The sequence below is a fragment of the Mustela erminea genome, chromosome 21, assembly GCF_009829155.1.
Source record: "Mustela erminea isolate mMusErm1 chromosome 21, mMusErm1.Pri, whole genome shotgun sequence".
Taxonomy (NCBI): domain Eukaryota; kingdom Metazoa; phylum Chordata; class Mammalia; order Carnivora; family Mustelidae; genus Mustela; species Mustela erminea.
Window position 1 is genome coordinate 39,624,103 of NC_045634.1, and position 20,826 is coordinate 39,644,928.

At 50.7% G+C, this 20,826-nt stretch overlaps 1 protein-coding gene across 13 annotated transcripts in view; it reads left to right on the forward strand.

Annotated features, from left to right (window-relative positions):
- The first annotated feature begins 223 nt into the window (after positions 1–223).
- The window catches only part of ERICH1 (glutamate rich 1), a 62,297-nt gene continuing 41,694 nt past the window's right edge, over positions 224–20,826 (forward strand). For 8 of the 13 annotated variants that reach the window (XR_004282166.1, XR_004282165.1, XR_004282164.1 and 5 more), the window contains exons 1-3: positions 2,460–5,200; positions 17,995–18,126; positions 19,979–20,131. Coding sequence is in view for 6 of the 13 variants with exons in the window: in XM_032328871.1 (XP_032184762.1) it covers positions 5,164–5,200; positions 17,995–18,126; positions 19,979–20,131 (322 nt within the window). In the remaining 7 variants the exon portion in view is untranslated. Of the gene's footprint in view, positions 329–1,172; positions 1,252–2,458; positions 5,201–17,994; positions 18,127–19,978; positions 20,132–20,826 lie in introns of those variants that run through there. The other 5 variants (XM_032328872.1, XM_032328873.1, XM_032328874.1 and 2 more) reach the window with 5 other exon arrangements.

Here is a 20,826-nt window from a genome sequence, read left to right on the forward strand (position 1 = left end):
AGGGGACGAGTTCCTGCACCTCCGGACTTTCTCCTAAGGACCAAAACCGAGAACGGGGCCAGCCCGGGTTCAGTCACTTCGCTCTGAGCATGCTCCAGGCTCCCGCGGCCCCACCGCCCGCGGCCACGCCCACAGCCCCGTACGAGCCAATCCACGTCCGCAGCGCGGCTGATTGGCATCCAGCGGGAAAGAAGCCGCGTCCCGGCTGGGCGCGGCCGCCGTTGTGGGCGGGCAGAGCGGGCCGGAACCCGGAAGCGTCTGTCCCTGCAGCGGCCGGCGGGGGCGAAGCCGGGCTCCGGGATCGCCATGGCCACGCCGCGGCAGCACGGTACGCCGGGTGGGGGTCCGGGGGCAAAGCCGGGCGGCGCAGGTGCGGGGCGAGACGCGCCCAGATTCTGCTCTAGGACCCAGTCCCCGGACCCCCGACCTCCTCTCGCCGGGACCCCAGAGCCCCGTCCACCTCCCCCCGGAGCCCAGAGCCCCGTCCACCTCCCCCCGGAGCCCAGAGCCCCGTCCACCTTCCCCCGGAGCCCAGAGCCCCGTCCACCTCCCCCCGGAGCCCAGAGCCCCGTCCACCTCCCCCCGGAGCCCAGAGCCCCGTCGCCCCCGGAGCCCAGAGCCCCGTCCACCTCCCCCACCGCATCCCAGAGCCCCGTCCACCTCCCCCTGGACCCCAGAGCCCCGTCGCCCCCGGAGCCCAGAGCCCCGTCCACCTCCCCCACCGCATCCCAGAGCCTTGTCTCCTCTGTCTAGGGCTCCTGAACACCGGGGCTGGGATGCAGATCCCAGAGATACCCGGGTCCCTGGAGTCCTGCCAGCCCACCCAGGTGGTCTCTCCGGGTCCCCAGCGCCAACGCTCGCCTGGGTCTGGGGTACCGGAGGGAGGTGGGCCAGGGTGCAGAGTCGGGAAGGGAGGTGGGCTCTGGGATCCAAGTGGGAGGTGGGCGGGGCTCTGGGGTCTGTGGGGAGGCGCTGGAGTCCAGGTGCGGCAGGAGGTGGGCCCCTGGAGCTCCGTGTGGGAGGTGGACAGGGCTCTGGGTCTGGGGGGACAGCCCGGGGTCCTGGGCTCCACGTGGGAGGTGGACAGGGCTCTGGGGTCCAGCGGGTGTTGGGCCGGGGGTCCCGCACTCCATAAGTTAAGGCCACGTGTGTCCTTGTGGTGAGAACTTTAGGACTTTCTGGGAGACTTTCAAACAGAGCACAGGGCGTCATATGCTATGGTCCCCGGAATCACTGAAGCTACAGCTGGAGGTTTGTACCTTTGGCCACTTTCCTCCAGTTCCTCCTTCCACCCTCCCGGCTTCTGCTGACCACTAACCTGTTCTCTGTGCCTACGCAGGGGTTTTTAGATGCCACGTAGAGGTGTTTGTCTTTGACCGATTCCATTTAGCTTAAGGCCCTCGAGGTCCAGCTGTGTGGTTGCAGATGGCAAGATTTCCTTCTTGTCTAGTTGCTGCGTGCACCGTCGTGTGAGCACACGGCCGCTCTCCGTCTGCTGTCCGCCCTGGGTGCGCCCTTAGGCTGGCCGCGTCTTCGCTCTTGTAAGTCGTGCCGCGGTGAATGTGGGGGTGCAGAGCTCCAGATTCCGCTTCCTCTGAAGGCACATTCCCAAGTGCAGTCCCTGGGTCGTAGAGTAGCTGCATTTGTAACTTTCTGAGGACTGTCCGTGCTGCTCTCCGGAGTGGCTGCTGCACTTTGCCTGCCCAGCCGCAGTGTGAGAGGGTCCCCTTGCTCGCATCTTGGCCAACACTTGCTGTTTTTTGCCTTTTTGATGACTGCCATTCCAAGGGCTGTGAAGTGGTCTCCGGCCGTGGTTTGGATTTGCATTTCCCTGGTGATGAGTGACCGTCCCTCTGGCTGTCTGGTGGCCATCTGTCTGTCATCTGTGGAAGAACTCCTGTTAAGATCCTCTGCCCATCTTTTAAGTAGCTTGGTGTTTTGCTGTTGAGCTGTGTACGTTCTCCATCCGTTCTGGGCATGAACCCCTTTCAAATGCGTGACTCCCAGGCACCATTTCCTGGTCCCCAGGCTTCCTCCTTGTGCCTGTGGGGTTCCTCTCTTGTGCAGAAGCCTTTGGGTTTGATGTGCTCCTCTTGTGGATTTTCACTTTTGTTCCCTGTGCTTTAGGTTTCCTGTCCAAAAATTTATCACCAAGACCCATATCGAGAAGCTCTTTACCTATGTTTTCTTCTAGGAGCTTATGGTTTCAGGTAAAAGTGAAGGTTTTTGATACACATTTCTTATGTTACTTGGATTGGTTCAGGCCATGATTATTTATTTTTTCTTTTTTACATTTAAAATGGATGTGGATTCAGCCTTTGAAATGAGAAGTCGAGTGTCCATTATCGTTAACAAGAGCTTGCTTGAAATAAGGAAAGGAAACTAATTCCCCAATAGGCACAGTGCGGAGAGCAGGAATTAGCGTTCTCATCTGAGCGGCTTCCTGTATAGGAGAACACTGCGGGGCGCCTCCCCGCCCTTCTGCACCCCGCTGAGCCCTGACTTCTACCTGTGAGTTTTAAAAACAGATCATCACAGGTTAAAATGGCTTAATTTCTAACGAGTCAAATGTTAGTCTCCGAAGTGAACATTAAAACATCCGGAGCGCTCAGGCCGTTCTTCCACACGCTGGAGGCAGGAGCAAAGACCATGGGCTTTCGAGCAGGCCCAGCCCAGGCGGCCGGCCTGGGTCTCCGCCGCCGGCCGCCAGCCCGAGCGCCCTTCCCCGGCGCACCGGGGCTCCTTCCTGGACCGCACAGCGCTTTTTCCCTCATCCCTCCTCTCCAAGCCCGACGCATCAGCGCTTCCCTCTGCCTGGAAGCAGACTCACCTGCGCGTACCCCGTCAGCTTGACGGAACCCTCACAGCTCACCGAACTGAGATAATGAAGCCTTGCCTTGCTTTCCTCAGTCGGGGACCTTCTTCTCTAGAAACGGCCTCCTTTGGCCATTGGACGGGTGATAGAATCGTCTGAGTGAGGTTTTACGGCATCGCGGTGGGAAGGTGGAGCAGTATGTCTCGGAAGTCTGCAACTGAAGTAGGAAACACAATAGTGGTTTTGTGAGTCCTTTTAACAAGCTCATGGAAGAGCTTGTCTCTGGGACAACACTTATGCTTCCAGAAACACCTATGGGGGTGATTGTAATTGGAAAGATGCTAAGCACTGACAAACTTGTGGAAGCCTCCCATTGGTGTGGCGGGCGGAGAAGGCCATGGCTGGTGCAGACTTGCCCCCCAGTTCTGTTCTCTCACTGCAGAGCCCCCTTCAGAGACCCGGGGTCGCCTGCAGAACTCTCACTTCACGCTTGCTCACACAGCGAATGTTCCGGAGTCTGCTGGCTGTGCGTGACACCTCGTTTGGTCCCAGAAATGCAGCAGGGAGTGGAACGCTTTCATTCTAGGCAGATTCCAGGCTCTTCCTTTGGGCCAGGGTCACAGTTGTGGCCGAGTCACATTCCAGGAAAACGTCCGCTCTGGTCCAGACCAGGAAGGTGCGACAGGGTGGGCTGGCCGGCAGTCTGCAGCCACGACTCGAGGGTGTTTCCTGAGGGCAGAGTGCTTCCGCTAGGTTGTGAATCCTCCTGAAGCCCAGTGTTCCCCCGAGACGGTTTGTAGCGAAACTCTGTGGGATTCATGGGGAGGACGTTTGGCCTTTACAGCGATACAATTTGAGTAAGAAGCAAAATTTTTGTTTTTAATGTGCTGTTTTCTGTGGGGAGGTGTGTGAAGGGTACTAGCAGGTGTCTCCTGGGCCAGATTGCAGGCCTCTGGGGGTCACAGGCCCACCTGAGACTAACAGCTCTCTATAACTGAGCTGAAGCACACAAAGGCCCCCAGGTCGTGAGTGGGGCTTCAGGTGGCCTCCTTTGTGCCGGGGGAGACCAAGTGACTCTCCGACATGTAATCACATGCCGAACGGGGTGGGGACCGGCTGGTTGCGGCGTGCGGTGCAGGAGGCAGCAGCCCGATGGCTGGGAACAGAGCCGGCCTCCAGGCGGATTGGGCGGTAGCTGCCAGGGTGGGGGTGGGAGGCTCTGGGGATGCAGCGGGGTGCGGGGTGTCCACCCCATCTCACATGGTGCTGGCCTCAGTAGCTGCACAGCGAACCCTTCACACAGTGACCGGGCGTGGTGCCCCGTCCCCCAACCTGACAGGTCCTTCCTGGCTTTCCAGACAGCGGCCTTGAGCGGAGCGCTGTGTTCCAGAGCTGCTCAGCTGTTCTGGGAGAACCTGACCGCGTACTTCTCTGCGGGGCCGGCTCGGCTGTTGGGCCGTGAGCGGTGAGGTGTCCCTCACCGGCCGCTCCTGTATCTCCGAGCTGAGTGGCGGGTGGAGAGGATTGAGAGAATCGGTTGAAGTCAAGAACGGGGCAGAACGCCTGTGCCTCAGCTCCTCTCTCTCACCCAGCATCCCCCACCCTTTGGGCCAGTCGCTTTTTGTTCACCTGAGGATTTCTCATCCAGGGGAAGTGGTCGTCTCAGCCTCTCATGCTACCAGGGTTATGCGAGTGGCCAGGCCTTCCCGCCTCCACGCACATGCACGTTCCCCGGGATGATGAGCCCAGTCCTAACCTGTGTGCACCTGCCCCGCCGCCTGGGCCCCTCAGGCACACGCCCGGTGGGGAAAGTGTGTGTAATGCTTGCGGTCCAGCTGCTTCTGGACGAAGCTTTGCTCCTGCCACGTCTGGTCTTCCCAGGAGGCGCCGCTCCTGCAAGCGTGTGGCCAGCCGAGGCTTTGGTGCCACAAGACCCTTATCCTCCAGGGACTCGCAGTGGACAAGAGCTGAACTGTAGGTGGCCTCCGTCCCAGCCGGCCCAGGCTTCTTCCTCTTCCCCGTGTCCTTGCATCTGAGAGAGGGCTGGCCGGCGCCAGGTGGGCTCTTGGAGCCCAGCTTCATCCTTGCGCCTATGAGGCTTCTGCAGTAGAAATAGCCTGGCTTTACTTACTCATCTAAGCTGCCCAGGCAGAGGCTGGAACAACGCCCCTACCCCAATGTTCCAGCTCCCCTGCACCCCCCATCACACACAGTGGCCCTCCGGCTTGTCACTACCAGGTTCCTGTCCGAATTCTTCTACCAGGCAGGCTTCCTGTGCTCAGCAAGCATTTCCTGAAAGAATGAGCCAGGGAACAGACAGACAAACAAATGGCTCCAGCAGTCGGTGAATGTCAGTCCCCGCTGCCCAGAAGCAGCCGTGCTGGGGTAGGACCTGTGAGCTGGTATACGTTTCGAGCGCTGGGGCCGGGGGTGTTTGCCTCCATTAAAGACAAATCTGAAAATGGACAGGGTCATGGTGGGAAGGGGCAGGTCCAGCTTGTGGTTGCGGTTTTGTGGCGACAACAGGGAGTAAGGCAGCAGCCCTGGGGGACAGAAGTTTTCTGAGAAAACTGGACGTGGGGACTGAGATGCCTGGTGGGTGGTCACAGACTGCCGCCTTTGGGATTTGACACAGGCAGGTTGGGGTATGTGGATAGAGCGGGTTCTATCCCCTCAGACCAGTTGCTGCTGTTCCAAGGGAGGTGGCCCCCTCTGTCCTCGGTAACCCTTAGTTGTCTTGTCCGTAGGCTGGGGGCCGCCCTGGGTTCTTTCACGATGCAGTGAGTCAGGTGCAGCTGGGGGGCACGGAGCAGAGGCTCCGGAAAACCACGGTCAGCATGCTCGTGGGTCCTAGAGAGGAAGGCTCGCCAGGCCACCCCCATGCTGGGCCCCACCAGGGGAAGCACTAGGTCCGGAGGCAGGGGAGGACCGAGACCATGACCTTCAGTGGGGTTTCCACGGGATGGGCAGGCAGGACAGGGCGAATGATTCGGGATGGGCTGCTTTGAGCATTTTCGGTGGCTTTGGGTGCTGGGGGTGGCAGCCTGGGCTGATCTAGGCAGAGGAACGCTGCTCCTGGCGCGGACGGTGGGAGGCTGGGCAGAGGGTGCTGCGCCTGGTGTGGTGAGGGTGGGGGAGGCCAGGCTCGGGAGGGACTGGTTTGCATATCAAAGGGACTCTCTTGCTTTGCTGTCCCCTGGGAGTGGGCTGGCCCCTGGAGGGGCAGTCTCTGCAGCCAGCAAGCTTGGACCTGGGTTTTTCCCATCAGTACAGTGTAGAAAATGTGTTTTTTCTTCCCTATAATTTTCTTAGTGACGTTTCTTTTCTCTAGTTTCTGTTGTGAGAGTATACTACGTGATACACAGAACAGACAAAATAAGGGTCAGTGGATTGTTGATGTTACTGGTCAGGCTTCTGGCCGACAGTAGGCTGTAGTGAAGTTTGGGAGTCAGAAGTTATACAGGGATGTTCCACTGCACAGGGTTCTGTGCCCAAACCCTGCGTTGCTCAGGGGCAGCCGCATACTGCAGACCAAGTACAGGTGCCTTGTGGTAATGTTGGCGCATCCAGATGATTCAGGTGGGAGAGGGGTAAAGTGCGAGGTCCAGGGGCACAGCCCAGCTGACAGGGACAGAGTGGCCAGGCCAGCAGCGTGGGAACAGGTCATGCAGGCGGAGGCCCCAGCGTGTCTGGCTTCGGGGCTGGAGAGCAGGTCGTAGCGCCCAGCCTCAAAGACACAGTAGCAGGAGGCCTGGTCCCTAAGTGGAGGTGGGTTTCAGGACAGCGAGGAGCAGGCACCTCCCAGTCTGTGTCCTCCCTGAGCCCTCCCCAAGCAGGCGATTTGCTGAACCACTCCTGCAGGTGACCCGGCTGCCAGTCTTGTTTGCGTGCTATGGTGGAATCTGGGATCTGGTGGATGAAAAAGCCAACATTCATGAAACTGCACAAAATAGAAGTACTGGACTAGACATGCTCGGTTGTCCTGCGTATCTCCAGGATAGTAAAGCAAGTTTCTGCAGAGCCTGGGAGCCTCGTTGGGCCACGCTCGGGTCGCTCGGTGTGCTTGGTGAGGCCAGGAGATGCGGAGGCACCTGGCCCATGTCCCTGCTGTGTCCCCTGGTAGGAACAGTTGCAGCTGGGTCAGCTCTTCTGACAGCTGACGCAGTAAGTCAAGTTAGACAATCTGCAAGGAGATATTGAGGACAAGTTTTGGAATTTTTTTAAATGTGAGAGTTTGGGGAGAAAATGAATATTCAGTGTCCACGTAACCCTTCGATGGGAGAACACATCAGACTGGTCAGGGAGTAAGTTCCTTCTGTGGCCCCTTTGAGCACCATTTCTGGCTTTATTCGAACAGTGCTTCCTTCTTTTTTTAAAAAATTTTTTTAAAGATTTTATTTATTTATTTGACAGACAGAGATCACAAGTAGGCAGAGAGGCAGGCAGAGACAGAGCGGACGAAGGGGGCTCCCCGCTGAGCAGAGAGCCCGATGCGGGGCTCGATCCCAGGACCCTGGATCATGACCTGAGCCGAAGGCAAAGGCTTTAACCCACTGAGCCACCCATTTTGCAAAACTATTTTTATTAACATATAATGTATTATTAGCCCCAGGAGCACAGGTCTATGAATCGTCAGGCTTATATACTGAACAGCACTCACCATATCACATACCCTCCCTAATGTCCATAACCCAACCACTGTCTCCCTGACCCCCTCCCCCCAGCAACGTCAGTTTGCTTTGTGAGAGTAAGAGTCTCTTATGATTTGTCTCCCTCCCAATCCTATCTTGTTTCACTTTTCCTTCCCTACCCCCGGAACCCCCCACCCTGCCTCTCCAATTCCTCATATCAGTGAGATCATATGATAATTGTCTTTCTCTGATTGACTTACTTCGCTCAGCATAATACTCTCTAGTCCCATCCATGTCCTTGCAAATGGTAAGGTTTCATTTCTTTTGATGGCTGCATAGTATTCCGTTGTTTGTGTGTGTGTGTGTGTGTGTGTGTGTGTGTGTGTGTGTGTATCACATCTTCTTTATCCATTCATCTGTTGATGGACATCTAGATCTTTCCATAGTTTGGCTGTTGTGGACATTGCTGCTATAAACATTCGGGTGCACGTGCCCCTTTGGATCACTACATTTGTATCTTTAGGGTAAATACCCAGTAGTGCGATGCTGGGTCATAGGGTAGCTCTATTTTTGACTTTTTGAGGAACCTCCATGCTGTTTTCCCGAGTGGCTGCACCAGCTTGCATTCCCACCAACAGTGTAGGAGGGTTCCCCTCTTTCTGCATCCTCGCCAGCATCTGTCATTTCCTGACTTGTTGATTTTAGCCATTCTGACTGGTGTGAGGTGATATCTCATTGTGGTTTTGATTTGTATTTCCCTGATGCTGAGTGATGTGGAACACTTTTTCTTGTGTCTGTTGGCCATCTGGATGTCTTTTTTGCAGAAATGTCTGTTCATGTCCTCTGCCCATTTCTTGATTGGATTCGTTTTTCTTTGGGTGTTGAGTTTGATAGGTTCTTTATAGATTTTGGATACTAGCCCTTTATCTGATATGTTCATTGCAAATATTGTCTCCCATTCTGTCAGTTGTCTTTTGGTTTTGTTGACTGTTTCCTTTGCTGTGCAAAAGCTTTTGATCTTGATGAAGTCCCAGTAGTTCCTTTTTGCCCTTGCTTCCCTTGCCTTTGGCGATGTTCCTAGGAAGAAGTTGCTGTGGCTGAGGTCGAAGAGGTTGCTGCCTGTGTTCTTCTCAAGAATTTGGGTGGATTCCTGTCTCACATTGAGGCCTTTCATCCATTTTTAGTCTATTTTTGTGTGTGGTGTAAGGAAATGGTCCAGTTTCATTCTTCTGCATGTGGCTGTCCAATGTTTCCAAAGCCATTTGTTGAAGAGACTGTCTTTTTACCATTGGACATTCCTTCCTGCTTTGTTGAAGATTAGTTGACTGTAGAGTTGAGTTTCTATTTCTGGGCTCTCTATTCTGTTCCACTGATCTGTGTGTCTGTTTTTGTGCCAGTACCATACTGTCTTGATGATGACAGCTTTGCAATAGAGCTGGAAGTCTGGAATTGTGATGCCACCAACTTTGGCTTTCCTTTTCAACATTTCCTCTGGCTACTCAGGGTCTTTTGTGGTTCCATATAAATTTTAGGATTATTTGTTCCATATCTTTGAAAAAATTGATGGTATTTTGATAGGGATTGCATTAAACGTGTAGATTGCTTTTGGTAGCATACACATTTTCATAATATTTGTCCTTCCAATCCATGAGCATGGAATGTTTTTCCATTTCCTTGTGTCTTCCTCAATTTCTTTCATGAGTACTTTATAGTTTTCTGAGTACAGATTCTTTACCTCTTTGGTTAGGTTTATATTCCTAAGTATCTTATGGTTTTGGGTGCCATTGTAAATGGGATTGACTCCTTAATTTCTCTCTCTTCTGTCTGATTGGTGTACAGAGATGCAACTGGTTTCTGTACATTGATTTTATATCCTGACACTTTACTGAATTACTGTATGAGTTCTAGCAGTTTTGGAGTAGAGTCTTTTGGGTTTTCCACATAAAGTATCATATCATCTTCAAAGAGTGAGAGTTTGAGTTCTTTGCCAATTTGGATGACTTTAATTTCTCTTTTGTTGTCTGATTGCTGAGGCTGGGACTTCCAGTACTATATTGAATAGCAGTGGTGAAAGTGGACATCCCTGCCGTGTTCCTGACCTTAGGGGAAAAAATGTCAGTTTCTCCCCTTTGAGAATGATATTTGCTGTGGGTTTTTCATAGATGGCTTTGATGATATTGAGGTATGTACCCTCTATGCCTACACTGTGAAGAGTTTTGATCAAGAAAGGATGCTGTGCTTTGTCAAATGCTTTTTCAGCGTCTACTCACAGTATCATATGGTTCTTGTTCTTTCTTTTATTAATGTATTTTATCACATTGATTGACTTGTGGTAGTTAAACCAGCCTTACAGCCCAGGAATAAATCCCACTTGGTCGTGGAGAATAATCCTTTTAATGTACTGTTGAATCCTATTGGCTAGTATTTTGGTGAGAATTTTTGCATCCATGTTCATCAACAAATTATTCTGTAATTCTTCTTTTGGATGGAATCTTTGTCTGGTTTGGGGATCAAGGTAATGCTGGCCTCATAAAATGAGTTTGGAAGTTTTCCGTCCATTTCTATTTTTTGGAACAGTTTCAGGAGAATAGGTATTAATTCTTCTTTAAATGTTTGGTCGAATTCGCCTGGGAAGCTGTCTGGCCCGAGCTCTTGTTTGTTGGCAGATTTTTGATAACTGCTTCAATCTCCTTACTGGTTATGGGTCTGTTCAGTTTTGGTGTTTATATGTCTCTAGGAATGCTTCCATTTCTTCCACATTGTCTAATTTGCTGGCATATAGTTGCTCATAATATGTTGTTACAATTGTTTGTATTTCCTTGGTGTTGGTTGTGATCTCTCCTCTTTCATTCATGATTTTATTAATTTGTGTCCTTTCTCTTTTCTTTTTGATAAGTCTGGCCAGGGGTTTATCAGTCTTATTAATTCTTTCAAAGAACCAGCTCCTAGTTTCATTGATCTGTTCTACTATTCTTTTGGTTTCTATTTCATTGATTTCTGCTCTGATCTTTATGATTTCTCTTTTCCTGCTGGGTTTAGGCTTTCTTTGCTGTTCTTTCTCCAGCTCCTTTAGGTGTAGGGTTAGGTTATGTACCTGAGACCTTTCTTGCTTCTTGAGAAAGTCTTGTATCACTATATACTTTCCTCGCAGGACCGCCTTTGTGGTGTCCCACAGATTTTTTTTTTTTTAAGATTTTATTTATCTCTTTGACAGACAGATCACAAGCAGGCAGAGAGGCAGGCAGAGAGAGAGGGGGAAGCAGGCTCCTCACTGAGCAGAGAGCCCGATGTGGGGCTCAATCCCAGGACCCTGGGATCATGACCTGAGCTGAAGGCAGAGGCCTTAACCACTGAGCCACCCAGATGACCCTGTCCCACAGATTTTTGAACAGTTGTGTTTTCATTTTCATTTGTTTCCATGAATTTTTTCAATTCTTCTTTAATTTCCTGGTTGACCCATTCATTCTTTAGTAGGATGCTCTTTAGCTTCCATGTATTTGAGTTCTTTCCAACTTTACTCTTGTGATTGAGTTCTAGCTTCAGAGCATTGTGGTCTGAAAATATGCAGGGAATGATCCCAATCTTTTGGTACCAGTTAAGACGTGATTTGTGACCCAGGATGTGATCTATTCTGGAGAATGTTCCATGTGCACTAGAGAAGAATGTGTATTCTGTTGCTTTGTGATGGAATGTTCTGAATTTATCTGTGTTGTCCATCCGGTCTGGTGTGTCATTTAAGGCCTTTATTTCCTTGTGGATCTTCCACTTGGATGATCAGTCCGTTTCAGTGAGGGGGTGTTAAAGTCCCCTATTATTACTATTATTGTATTATTGTCGATGTGTTTCTCTGATTTTGTTATTAATTGGTTTATATAATTGGCTGCTCCCATGTTAGGGGCATAGATATTTAAAATCATTAGATCTTCTTGTTGGACAGACCCTTTGAGTATGATATATGTCCTTCCTCATCTCTTATTATAGTCTTTGGCTTAAAATCTACTTTATCTGATATAAGGATTGCCACCCCAGCTTTCTTTTGATGTCCATTAGAATGGTAAATTGTTTTCCACATCCTCACTTTAAATCTGGAGGTGTGTTTGGGTCTAAAATGAGTTTCTTATAGAAGTATATCGATGGGTCTTGTTTTTTTATCCATTCTGATACCCTGTGTCTTTTCATTGGGGCATTTAGCCCATTTACATTCAGGGTAACCATTGAAAGATAAGAATTTAGTGCCATTGTATTGCCTAAGGTGACTATTACTGTATATTGCCTCTGTTCCTTTCTGCGCTATTACTTTTAGGCTCTCTCTTTGCTTAGGGGACCCCTTTCAATATCTCCTTTAGAGCTCATTTGCTGTTTGCAAATTCTTTCCATTTTTGTTTGCCCTGGAAACTTTTTATCTCTCCTTCTGTTTTCTATTACAGTCTAGCTGGATATAGTATTCTTGGCTGCATATTTTTCTAGTTTAGTGCTCTGACTATATCATGCTGGTTCTTTCTGGCCTGCCAGGTCTCTGTGGATAGATTTGCTGCCAGTCTAATATTTCTACCATTGTATGTTACGGACCTCGTGTCCTGAGCTGCTTTCAGGATTTTCTCTTTGTCACTAAGACTTGTAAATTTTACTATTAGATGACGGGGTGTGGACCTATTTTTATTGATTTGAGGGTGTTCTCTGTGCCTCCTGGATTTTGATGCTTGTTCCCTTTGCCATATTAGGGGAATTTTCTACTATAATTCACTCCAATATACCTTCTGCCCATCTCTCTTTTCTTCTGGAATCCCAATTATTCTAATATTGTTTCATCTTATGGTATCACTTATCTCTCGAACTTTCCCTTCATGGTCCACTAGTTGTTTGTCTCTCTTTTGCTCAACTTCTTTATTCTGTGACATTTGGTCTTCTGTAGCACTAATTCTCTTTTCTGCCTAATTTATCCTAGCAGTAAGAGCCTCCATTTTTTATTGCACCTCATTAATAGCTATTTTTATTTCAACTTCATTAGATTTTAGTTCTTTTATTTCTCCAGAAAAAAATTTATTTCTTGAGAAAAGGATTCTCTGATATCTTCCATGCCTTTCCCAATCCCAGCTAACACCTTGATAATGCGTCATTCTGAACTCTAGTTCTGACATATTACCAATGTCCAGATTGATTAGGTTCCTAGCCGTCGATATTGCCTCTTGTTCTTTTTTTTGAATGAAAGAATAAAATACTAAAAAGGGGCAAAGACCCCAGAAAAATGTATGGTGACCAAATCAGAAGAGACCGAAAACTGGGTGGGGAGAAGAAAGGTGGGAAAATAAAAAAATAAAATATATATATATATATATATAAGACTGGTGAGTATACCAGAATACACCCACTTGATTTTGGGTGTATTCTGATATCTGAGAAGAAACTACCTACCAAAATTTTAAAGAAAGAAAACATACATATATATATGCAAAAATAAGAGTAAACATGATGAAGGGATGGAATATGATATAAAGATGAAAATTTAAAAATATTCTAAAGAAGGAATTGATAAGTTGGTTGGAAAAAGAAAAAAAAGGAGAGAATATGATTAGGCTTGAGATTAGAACAATGCCATGTGCTAGATTTAGGGTATATTTTAATCTATTAGAGGGAAGTATATCCCAAAATATTAAAGAAAAAAAAAAACCTATATGTAAACTAAAAATAAGTTTAAATACAATGAAGGGATAAAATATGAGTATGACAATGAAAATTTAAGATTTTTTAAAAGGTATTGATAAGATAAAATAGTTAAAATGTTAAGAGAGGAAAGAGGAAAAGATAAAAAAAAATAGAATAAGAAAAAAATAAAATTTAAAAAATTTAACTTCAAAAGGCTAAAGGATCATGGAAATAAGTTGTGAATTCTCTTTGTTGCTTTCCCTTGGCTCTGGAGTTCTGCAGATCCTGTTGATTGGTGAAGTTGGTCTTGGCTGGACGGTCTTGCTGATCTTCTGGGGGAGGGGCCTGTTGCTGTGATTCTTAAATGTCTTTGCCGGAGGCGGAACTGCGCCGCTCTGGCCGGGGCCGGGCTACGTCATCCGCTCAGGTTCGCTTTCGGGAGCTTTTGTTCCCTGCGCGCTTTCCGTAGAGTCCGGAGGACGGGAACAAAGATGGCGGCCGCCGGTCTCCGGCTGGAGGAGCCGAGGGCTGGGGTCGCTCCTCAGTGCGCCCTCGGGGATGAGCCGTCAGCCCCTCCGGTGTCCCTGGTCTCCGGCCGCGCTCCCGGCTCACCGGCTGTGACCAGGCGCCTCTGTCTCGGGCGCGCGAGCCCGTTTGGAGCAGATTCCTGCTGCGCCGCTCTTCCAAGGGTCCCCGATCTTGTGGGGTCCGTCTCAGAGGGCAGTGGCCTAACTGCCGCGGGTCACGGCGTAAGGTAACCCCGCGCAGAGAGCGCGCTCCTTGCTCCGTCTCTGCCCCGGCTCCCCACCGGACACCTGCGAGCTCTGCGACACTCAGACACCCGCCGCGGGAGCCGCGACCGCGCTGTCCTCGTAGGCTGCGCCCTGCGTGGCCTCCGGGGCGCCGTGCGTCTGTGGGGCGGGCGTCTGGAGTTCCGGTTTGGGGCTGCGCTGCGCACGCTGCTGGGAGCGGCCCTGCCCTGCGCCCTGTCTTCGCGTCTCGGACTCCCGTCTCCGCGCGCCCGCCTTCCGGAAAGCGTCGGCTTGGGTCCGAGAGCCGCTGCTCCTCGTGTCCTCCATCCCGCCGAGCTGCTCGGTGTTGGGAACGGCCGGATGCCGCCCTGCTGGTCTGCTGGGACCGAGGTATTTCAGTTGCTGCTTCTCTGCCATCTCGCTTCCTCCAGCGCCGCTTCCCTCTTAAGTAAACCTTCAGAAAGCTTGCCAGCTCTTGCTTCAGTCTTAGCTAATTATTCTTTCATTTATGATTCTATTATGAAGCTCATTAAGAAGCTACCATTCATTAAATCAGCATATTATCCTGAACTTTCCTTTCTTATGCAGTGATAGAGTGCTATTATCAGTTTATTCCTAGATTATAGACAGTGGTTCAATATCTTGCCTCATTATTGAGATAAAATGCAAAGAATAAAACATTGACTGTTGTTGAGAAAGCTATGTGTCGGCTGGTCGGTGCTCAGCAGGTGTTCAAACATAGTCTGTCCTGAAAAGACAGAGTTCAAAATATCCGACGGCAAGAGTACAGACACCCTGGTAAATTTTAACTGAAAGTGCTGACACCTGCTACATCCTCATCGGGATGGCAGCGGGGGTGACGTGGCCCAGGATTTGCTAAGGTGGAGGACGTCTCTGTTCCCGCTGAGATGAGTGGTGCTTGCGTGTCTGTTGCTGGCGTGCCCTGGAAGGTTTGCCCCTTGCTAAGGCATCGGTGAGGTGTGGGCGCCATCAGTCAGCCACTAAGCTTCTATTAATACCGTTTTCCAGTCTTGGTTTTGTTTTTGTTTTGGGGTTTTTTTTTAAGATTTTATTTATTTATTTATTTATTTGACTGAGAGAGACACAGCAAGGGAAGGAACACAAGCAGAGGGAGTAGGAGAGGGGGAAGCAGGCTCCCCGCTGAGCAGAGAGCCCAATGCGGGGCTGGATCCCAGGACCCTGTGATCATCACCTGAGCCGAAGGCAAACGCTTAATGACTGAGCCACCCAGGTGCCCCCAGTCCTGTTTTTGATAGCGATTTTCCTTTAAATAAGGATTCGAAAATCCCAGCGACTCTCTACTCTCGACCATCACTTTCCACTTGTGTGTCTGTTCACTGGAAACTCTGTAAAGGTGTGTCGTAAACCCGTTTCTGCGTTTTCCTCTCAACATTTTTACTATTTTTTTAAGATCTTATTTATTTATGTGACAGAGAAAGAGAGATCACAAGCAGGCAGAGAGGCAGGCAGAGAGAGGAGGAAGCAGGCCCCTTGCTGACCAGAGAGCCTGACATGGGGCTCATTCCCAGGACCCCGACATCATGACCTGAGCTGAAGGCAGAGGCTCAACCCCCTGAGCCAACCAGGCACCCCCCTCAACATGTTTAAGGTTACATGTCACTACTTGGTGGTCCCTCCTATTTTTGTGTCATTTCAGGAGTGTGGGTCCCATGGGTCTTACTCCTTCCCAGTGACATCCACCCTTAAAGGACAGCTCTGGAGCTGATTTCCTTCCTCACGCTCCCAGATCAGCTCTACACACGTTCTATTTGTCCTCTCCAAGTCCTGCTTTTCCAGACAGTGGTTTCTAGGGATAACGACAGAGGTTTTGATATTGTTGCCTCGAGAATCACAAATGAGTGAACATTTCTACCCCACCCGTTACAAGCTCTCCAAATGTACAGTGTGTATGTATAGAAATAGGTGTAGAGCGTTGCCCCCATTTTAAGTGAAGTATACTGTGTATACAAGTACTGAGGCGAATGCGTATTACTTTGTGATCAGACTGAACTTTTTTTTAAGAGGAAACCATTCCTGATGTCGATGGAATGCTTTTTCTATACCACATATTTGTACTTATCTTTTATGTTTTTCAGAGTGGGATATTACACAAGAAAAAGTTCGTATTTCCATTTCTTTTTCAGAAGAGCCTTTTCCAATGAAACACGAAAGCAGTTTGCCCCAGTCAGGAGATAGCTCAGCCAGCCCGTGTGGGAGCCCGCTCCCCGGCTTCCCTCCGGACACGTGCTGCTCACCGGCACCGTCGCTGGCCTCTGAAGTGTAGCACGTGAGAGGGCCATCCTTGCACCTTTAATGCCTTCGTTAAAAGTGGAACCTACTCTCCCTTTTCTATACTCAACTGTTAGATTTTAAACCCAGTAATGGCGTTGAAAAGGAATTCATGTTCACTGTGCCCATCTCCTGGTGGGAAATGCTAGGGCTCAGCTCACCTTAACCCAGTGTCCTACCCAGCAGGGGCGGGATGGAACATTGGTCTCTGCCACCTAAGAACCACCCATAACTGTCGTTTCTAACCAAAACTCTGGAAACTTCCCTCCCGTATGTCGCTGAGTACCCCCACACGTTTCTTGTCAACGTCATGCAAACGGGCTGTTTGTCCCCACCGTCCCAGTTGGGTGACACTCCCAGGCACTTGCCTGGAACCTGTTCCACAGAAGGCAGTGGGAACATTGCCCCTCAGCAGATGGTGTCAGAAACACACTTTGTACCGGGTCCCCTGGTACCGATGATGCTGTAGAACATTCAACTCAATACGAGCGCATGAGGAATCTTGTATTGCTAGGACCTGTGATCCTAAATGCTGATGTCATTAGCATGGACCGCTTTCCTTCACCCCAAGGAGCCCCCTGCTGCAGAAGGGGACCCCTTCCTCCCTGGGAGCCACCAGCTGCATTCCAGTGGGTTCTCTGAGGAGTCATCACTGTGGAGGGAGCCCTTTGGAATTTCGAAACCAAATTCTGTTCTTATGACTAGAGCGGGTCAATGGGCGGTATTCCTAGTCGGGACGCCTGCCACCTGGTAGTGGGGTGAAACTGGGACGCTGAGTGTCCCCACACCCCCAGCTGTGGTGGGACTGCACCGCCCACCAAGAATCGAGAGTCCCCAAGTGCTGGCTCCCAGCGTTCTGGTTTCTGCCGCTCGGCTGCCTGTGACCCTAGAGCGACTCTCTCCTGTTCTGTTGAGTCGTTTCTAAATTTACAAATTCATTCTATTAACCTTTCCCTCACCTCTTCCAGGATGCTGTTTTGAGATTCATGCCTGCCCCTTTCCATACTTCCATCAGGACAGAAATATTTATTCATTATGACAGCTTTTTTCCCCGTTAGAGCAGAATGCCGGCTAAACTAAACACGAGTGTGTGCAGGCCAAGCGTGTGTTACTGACTGCAGCCGCGAGCCCGTGCAGGTGCGCTGGAGCGAGCGGCCAGTGCTGCCTGTCTCCCGGTGCCGCACCTGGCCCTGGGGCCTGCTGTGGGAACTGCACGTGGACCGGCCCTGTCAGGGGACATGTCGTACCCAGTGCCTGAACCCCAAATTCAAAACTGGTTCATAGTCAGTACTTTACAGAGAAACTCAGAGAGATAAGAATGTTGGAGGGAAGAAAGACCACTTAGAAACCCACAGGTAAACCCCTGAGTTCATACTCACCGCCATCCAGGCCTGTGGCCCTCTCTCCCCAGCCTGGCTCCTGTCCCCTGTGTCCACACCTGTGGGCGTGCCAGGCTGCCAGGCCTGTGGGGAGGGGGTCCTCTGGGCCAAGCGGGGGCCCCTGTTGGGAAGTGCAGGGGCCCTTGAAGGATCATGCTGGGGATGTCCTCTGATGGATGGTCCCGGGGGTCCTCTGATGGACAGTCCTAGGGGTCCTTGGGGGACAGTTCTGGGGAGTCCTCTGATAGTTGGTCCTGGAGCGATGGTGCTGGGGGTCCTCTGGGGGACAGTCCTGAGGGTCTCCTGAGGCTAGTTCTGGGGGTCCTTGGGGAGACAGTGCTAGGCTGTCTTCCATTTCTCTGTGGTGGTAATGTCGGGCTGTGTCTCTGTTTCATACAGAATCCGCCTGTGACTTAAGTCGCCGTGAGTAATTCTTCCTTCTCTTCTGTGTTTACCGGCTGTAGTGTTTGTGGGGAAAGTGCTGAAGAGGCTTTTCCCTCGTCTTCCCTGCAGCCAAGAAAAGAGGGCACCTGTGACTCCAGCGTCTGACAAGCCAGCCGGGACAGTGGCCGCTGAGGAGGTCCCCAGTTTGACAGGTGAGGGGCTTGCGGTGTGGGGGGGGGGGTCACCATCGGTTTCCTGGCGACAGCATGCTCTGGAGCAGGAGGCTCTGGCCTGACTCTGGGGGTGCTGAGCTCCAGGATGCCTGTGCCCACACATTCCAGTCCACTGCGCTCGGGGAGAGGAGCCAGGGCTGGGCCCTCCGTCAAAGACCAGTTCAGGACTCTGCTAGGTGCTTGAGTTCACTCACAAACCCTCCTCTGGTCCCAGAGATGACCAGTGAGCCCGATGGTTTTGTCTGTCCTCTGCCACTGTCACTTTGTCCCGGTGCTGCCTGGCTGGCGTCCGCGCTGCGCGGGCTCCGGAGAGCTCTCCTGCTTTCGACGCTCACCCACTGGTCTTTGCACGGGTCTGTCTGAGCTCCTCAAGCAGGACGAGGGTCTGCAGCGGAGCCTTGTGTTCTGCACATTCAGTGCAATTTGTATCAAAATCCAATCGCCTTTCCCCCCAGAAGTGCAGAAGCTGATCCTAAGATTCAAGTGGAATTGCAAGAGACCCTGACAGCTCAAACGGGCTTAAAAAAGAGCAAAGCGCGAAGGGTCTTACTTCCTGATTTCCAAACTTACTACCAAGCTGTAATTGATTGGTATGTGGGCACGTATTCCACGTCCTATAAGTCGTCGGGCAGGAGTTCCCGCGACCGGCAGTAGCATGCACGGCACAGGTCCAGGTCTGCACCCACTGTCCGGGTGATCCTTCCGCTGTGTGGCTGAAGCCCGTCCTGGGCCTGCGAGCTCCTCTGCCAGCTCCTGGTGGTGGGCCCGCCCCCCTCACAGGCAGGCATGGTCACCTCAGGTCCGCTGTGGCCAGGCAGCCCAGTTGGCATAACTGGGTGAGTGTGTCCCAGCCACTGGTGCTGTGGCTCAAGACCTGCCGTCTGCCTTCCACTCAGATCACATTCCCAGGGTCCTGGGATCGAGCCACAGATCAGGCTCCCTGCTCCGTGGAAGCCTGCCTCTCCCCTTACTTGTGGGTGTGTGCGCTCATTCTCTCTCTCTCTCTATCTGACAAAAAAAAAAAAAGACTGATGCCACCCAGTGTTGGAAAGAGCGTGGGAGAAGGCGATCCTATAGTTCCCCTTCTAGAGCGTGCGTCTCAAAAGCCAGCGAGAGGAACTTACCCTTCAGACAGTCCCGTCAGCAGGGATTTCTCTGAAGAACTCAGTGGTCAAGTGTGCAAAGTTAGCTTCGACAAGGACAGTCAGCAGCTGTTTGTGGATCAACCTCCACGCGTGAGATTTGGGACAATGGTTAAATTATAATTACATTATAATTTGCCAGGCGCATGGAATATTACGTAGCCATTAGAGAACTGCGTAGATGTAAATGTATTTTAACATACTATTCTGTCATGCACTAAGTTTTGAGTGATATTATTTATGTAATGTACATTCATATAATAATAAAATATGGGAAGAATGATCGCTTTAAGATGTGTGTATACACAGCGTCTGCGGGTTGTTAGCACACATGGAAAGGAGGTTCCAGATTATGCACCAAAACGTTAAGAGACTCACAGGGCAGTGATGAGAGGTATGTTATGTGGAATAGACTTTTGTCTGCTTCCTACTCATGACTTAAATTTTTCTATCATTTTGTAAAAATCCAAAGGCTAAATAATTACAGACGGTTCCTTTCTCCTGGCTGGACATAGAGCTGGTGCAACTCTGACAGGGCGCTTGGCCTGTTGGCCCTGTGCCAACGGCAAGACTGGGTCTCACGAGCTGTTAGGTCTCACGTCTTCGGGGCGTGAGGTTGGGGAAGGGTGCCAGGGCAGCAAATGTCCGGTCACATGATGCCATTTTCACTGTCCCCTTGTCTCCTGCAGATGAGGACACCCAGGTCCCACCTCGAAGGCGACTCTACACGGCAAGTTTGCCTCCTGAGGGGTACGTCCCTGCTCCGCCAGAGCCGCAGGGCAGCCCAGCCTCCGAGGACACGTCTGGCAGTGATGACACGGGAGGAGGGTGCCAGCTCCCAGGTGAGGTGTGGCTGCGTGGTCTCCCACTTGCACAGACGCACGGTGGGAGGGTCAGGTGAGCATGTCCGCAGACAGCCCCACGCTGGGCTCAGCGTGTCTTGCAGTCCGTGAAGAATGACGGGCAGACAGACTAGGGTATGAGGGGATCCCGCCAGAATGGGTCCGGGCTGCCATCGTCCGTGGACTAGGAGAAGTCTGCCATTAAACACAGCACAGTGTTAAACGTACTTGTTTTGGTTTAAGTAGAACTTTTTTCTTGATTTTCCAATTTTTTCAGAATTTCTGAGATTGTGTACAAATTTTGTAATCATGGACATAACTTCTTCTGCATCTGTTTTATGGAAGAACCGAAAGAGTATTTTGCTTTCGGGGTTGAATGTCCTGTGAATGAGGGAGGGTAGAGCCTGCGCAGCTGTGTGCACTGGGATCGCGTGAAAGCAGAACAGAGAGGAATCGGGAGATGTCAAATAAAAGTTTACCCAGATGGTTTTCTAACAAGTATAAACTAAGAAACTCTGTACTCCAAACCTTAATTAATTTGAGTGTCAAGGAAATGTGGTTTCCTTGTACATTGATCTTCCCAAGTCCCTAATAAAAGGATCAGAAACCACAAAGCCAGAAAGGGGGTGGTGAAGGAATGATGTAGTCGTCTTTCCAAGCCCTGTTAAAAATCTTTAGAATGTAATTGTTAGATG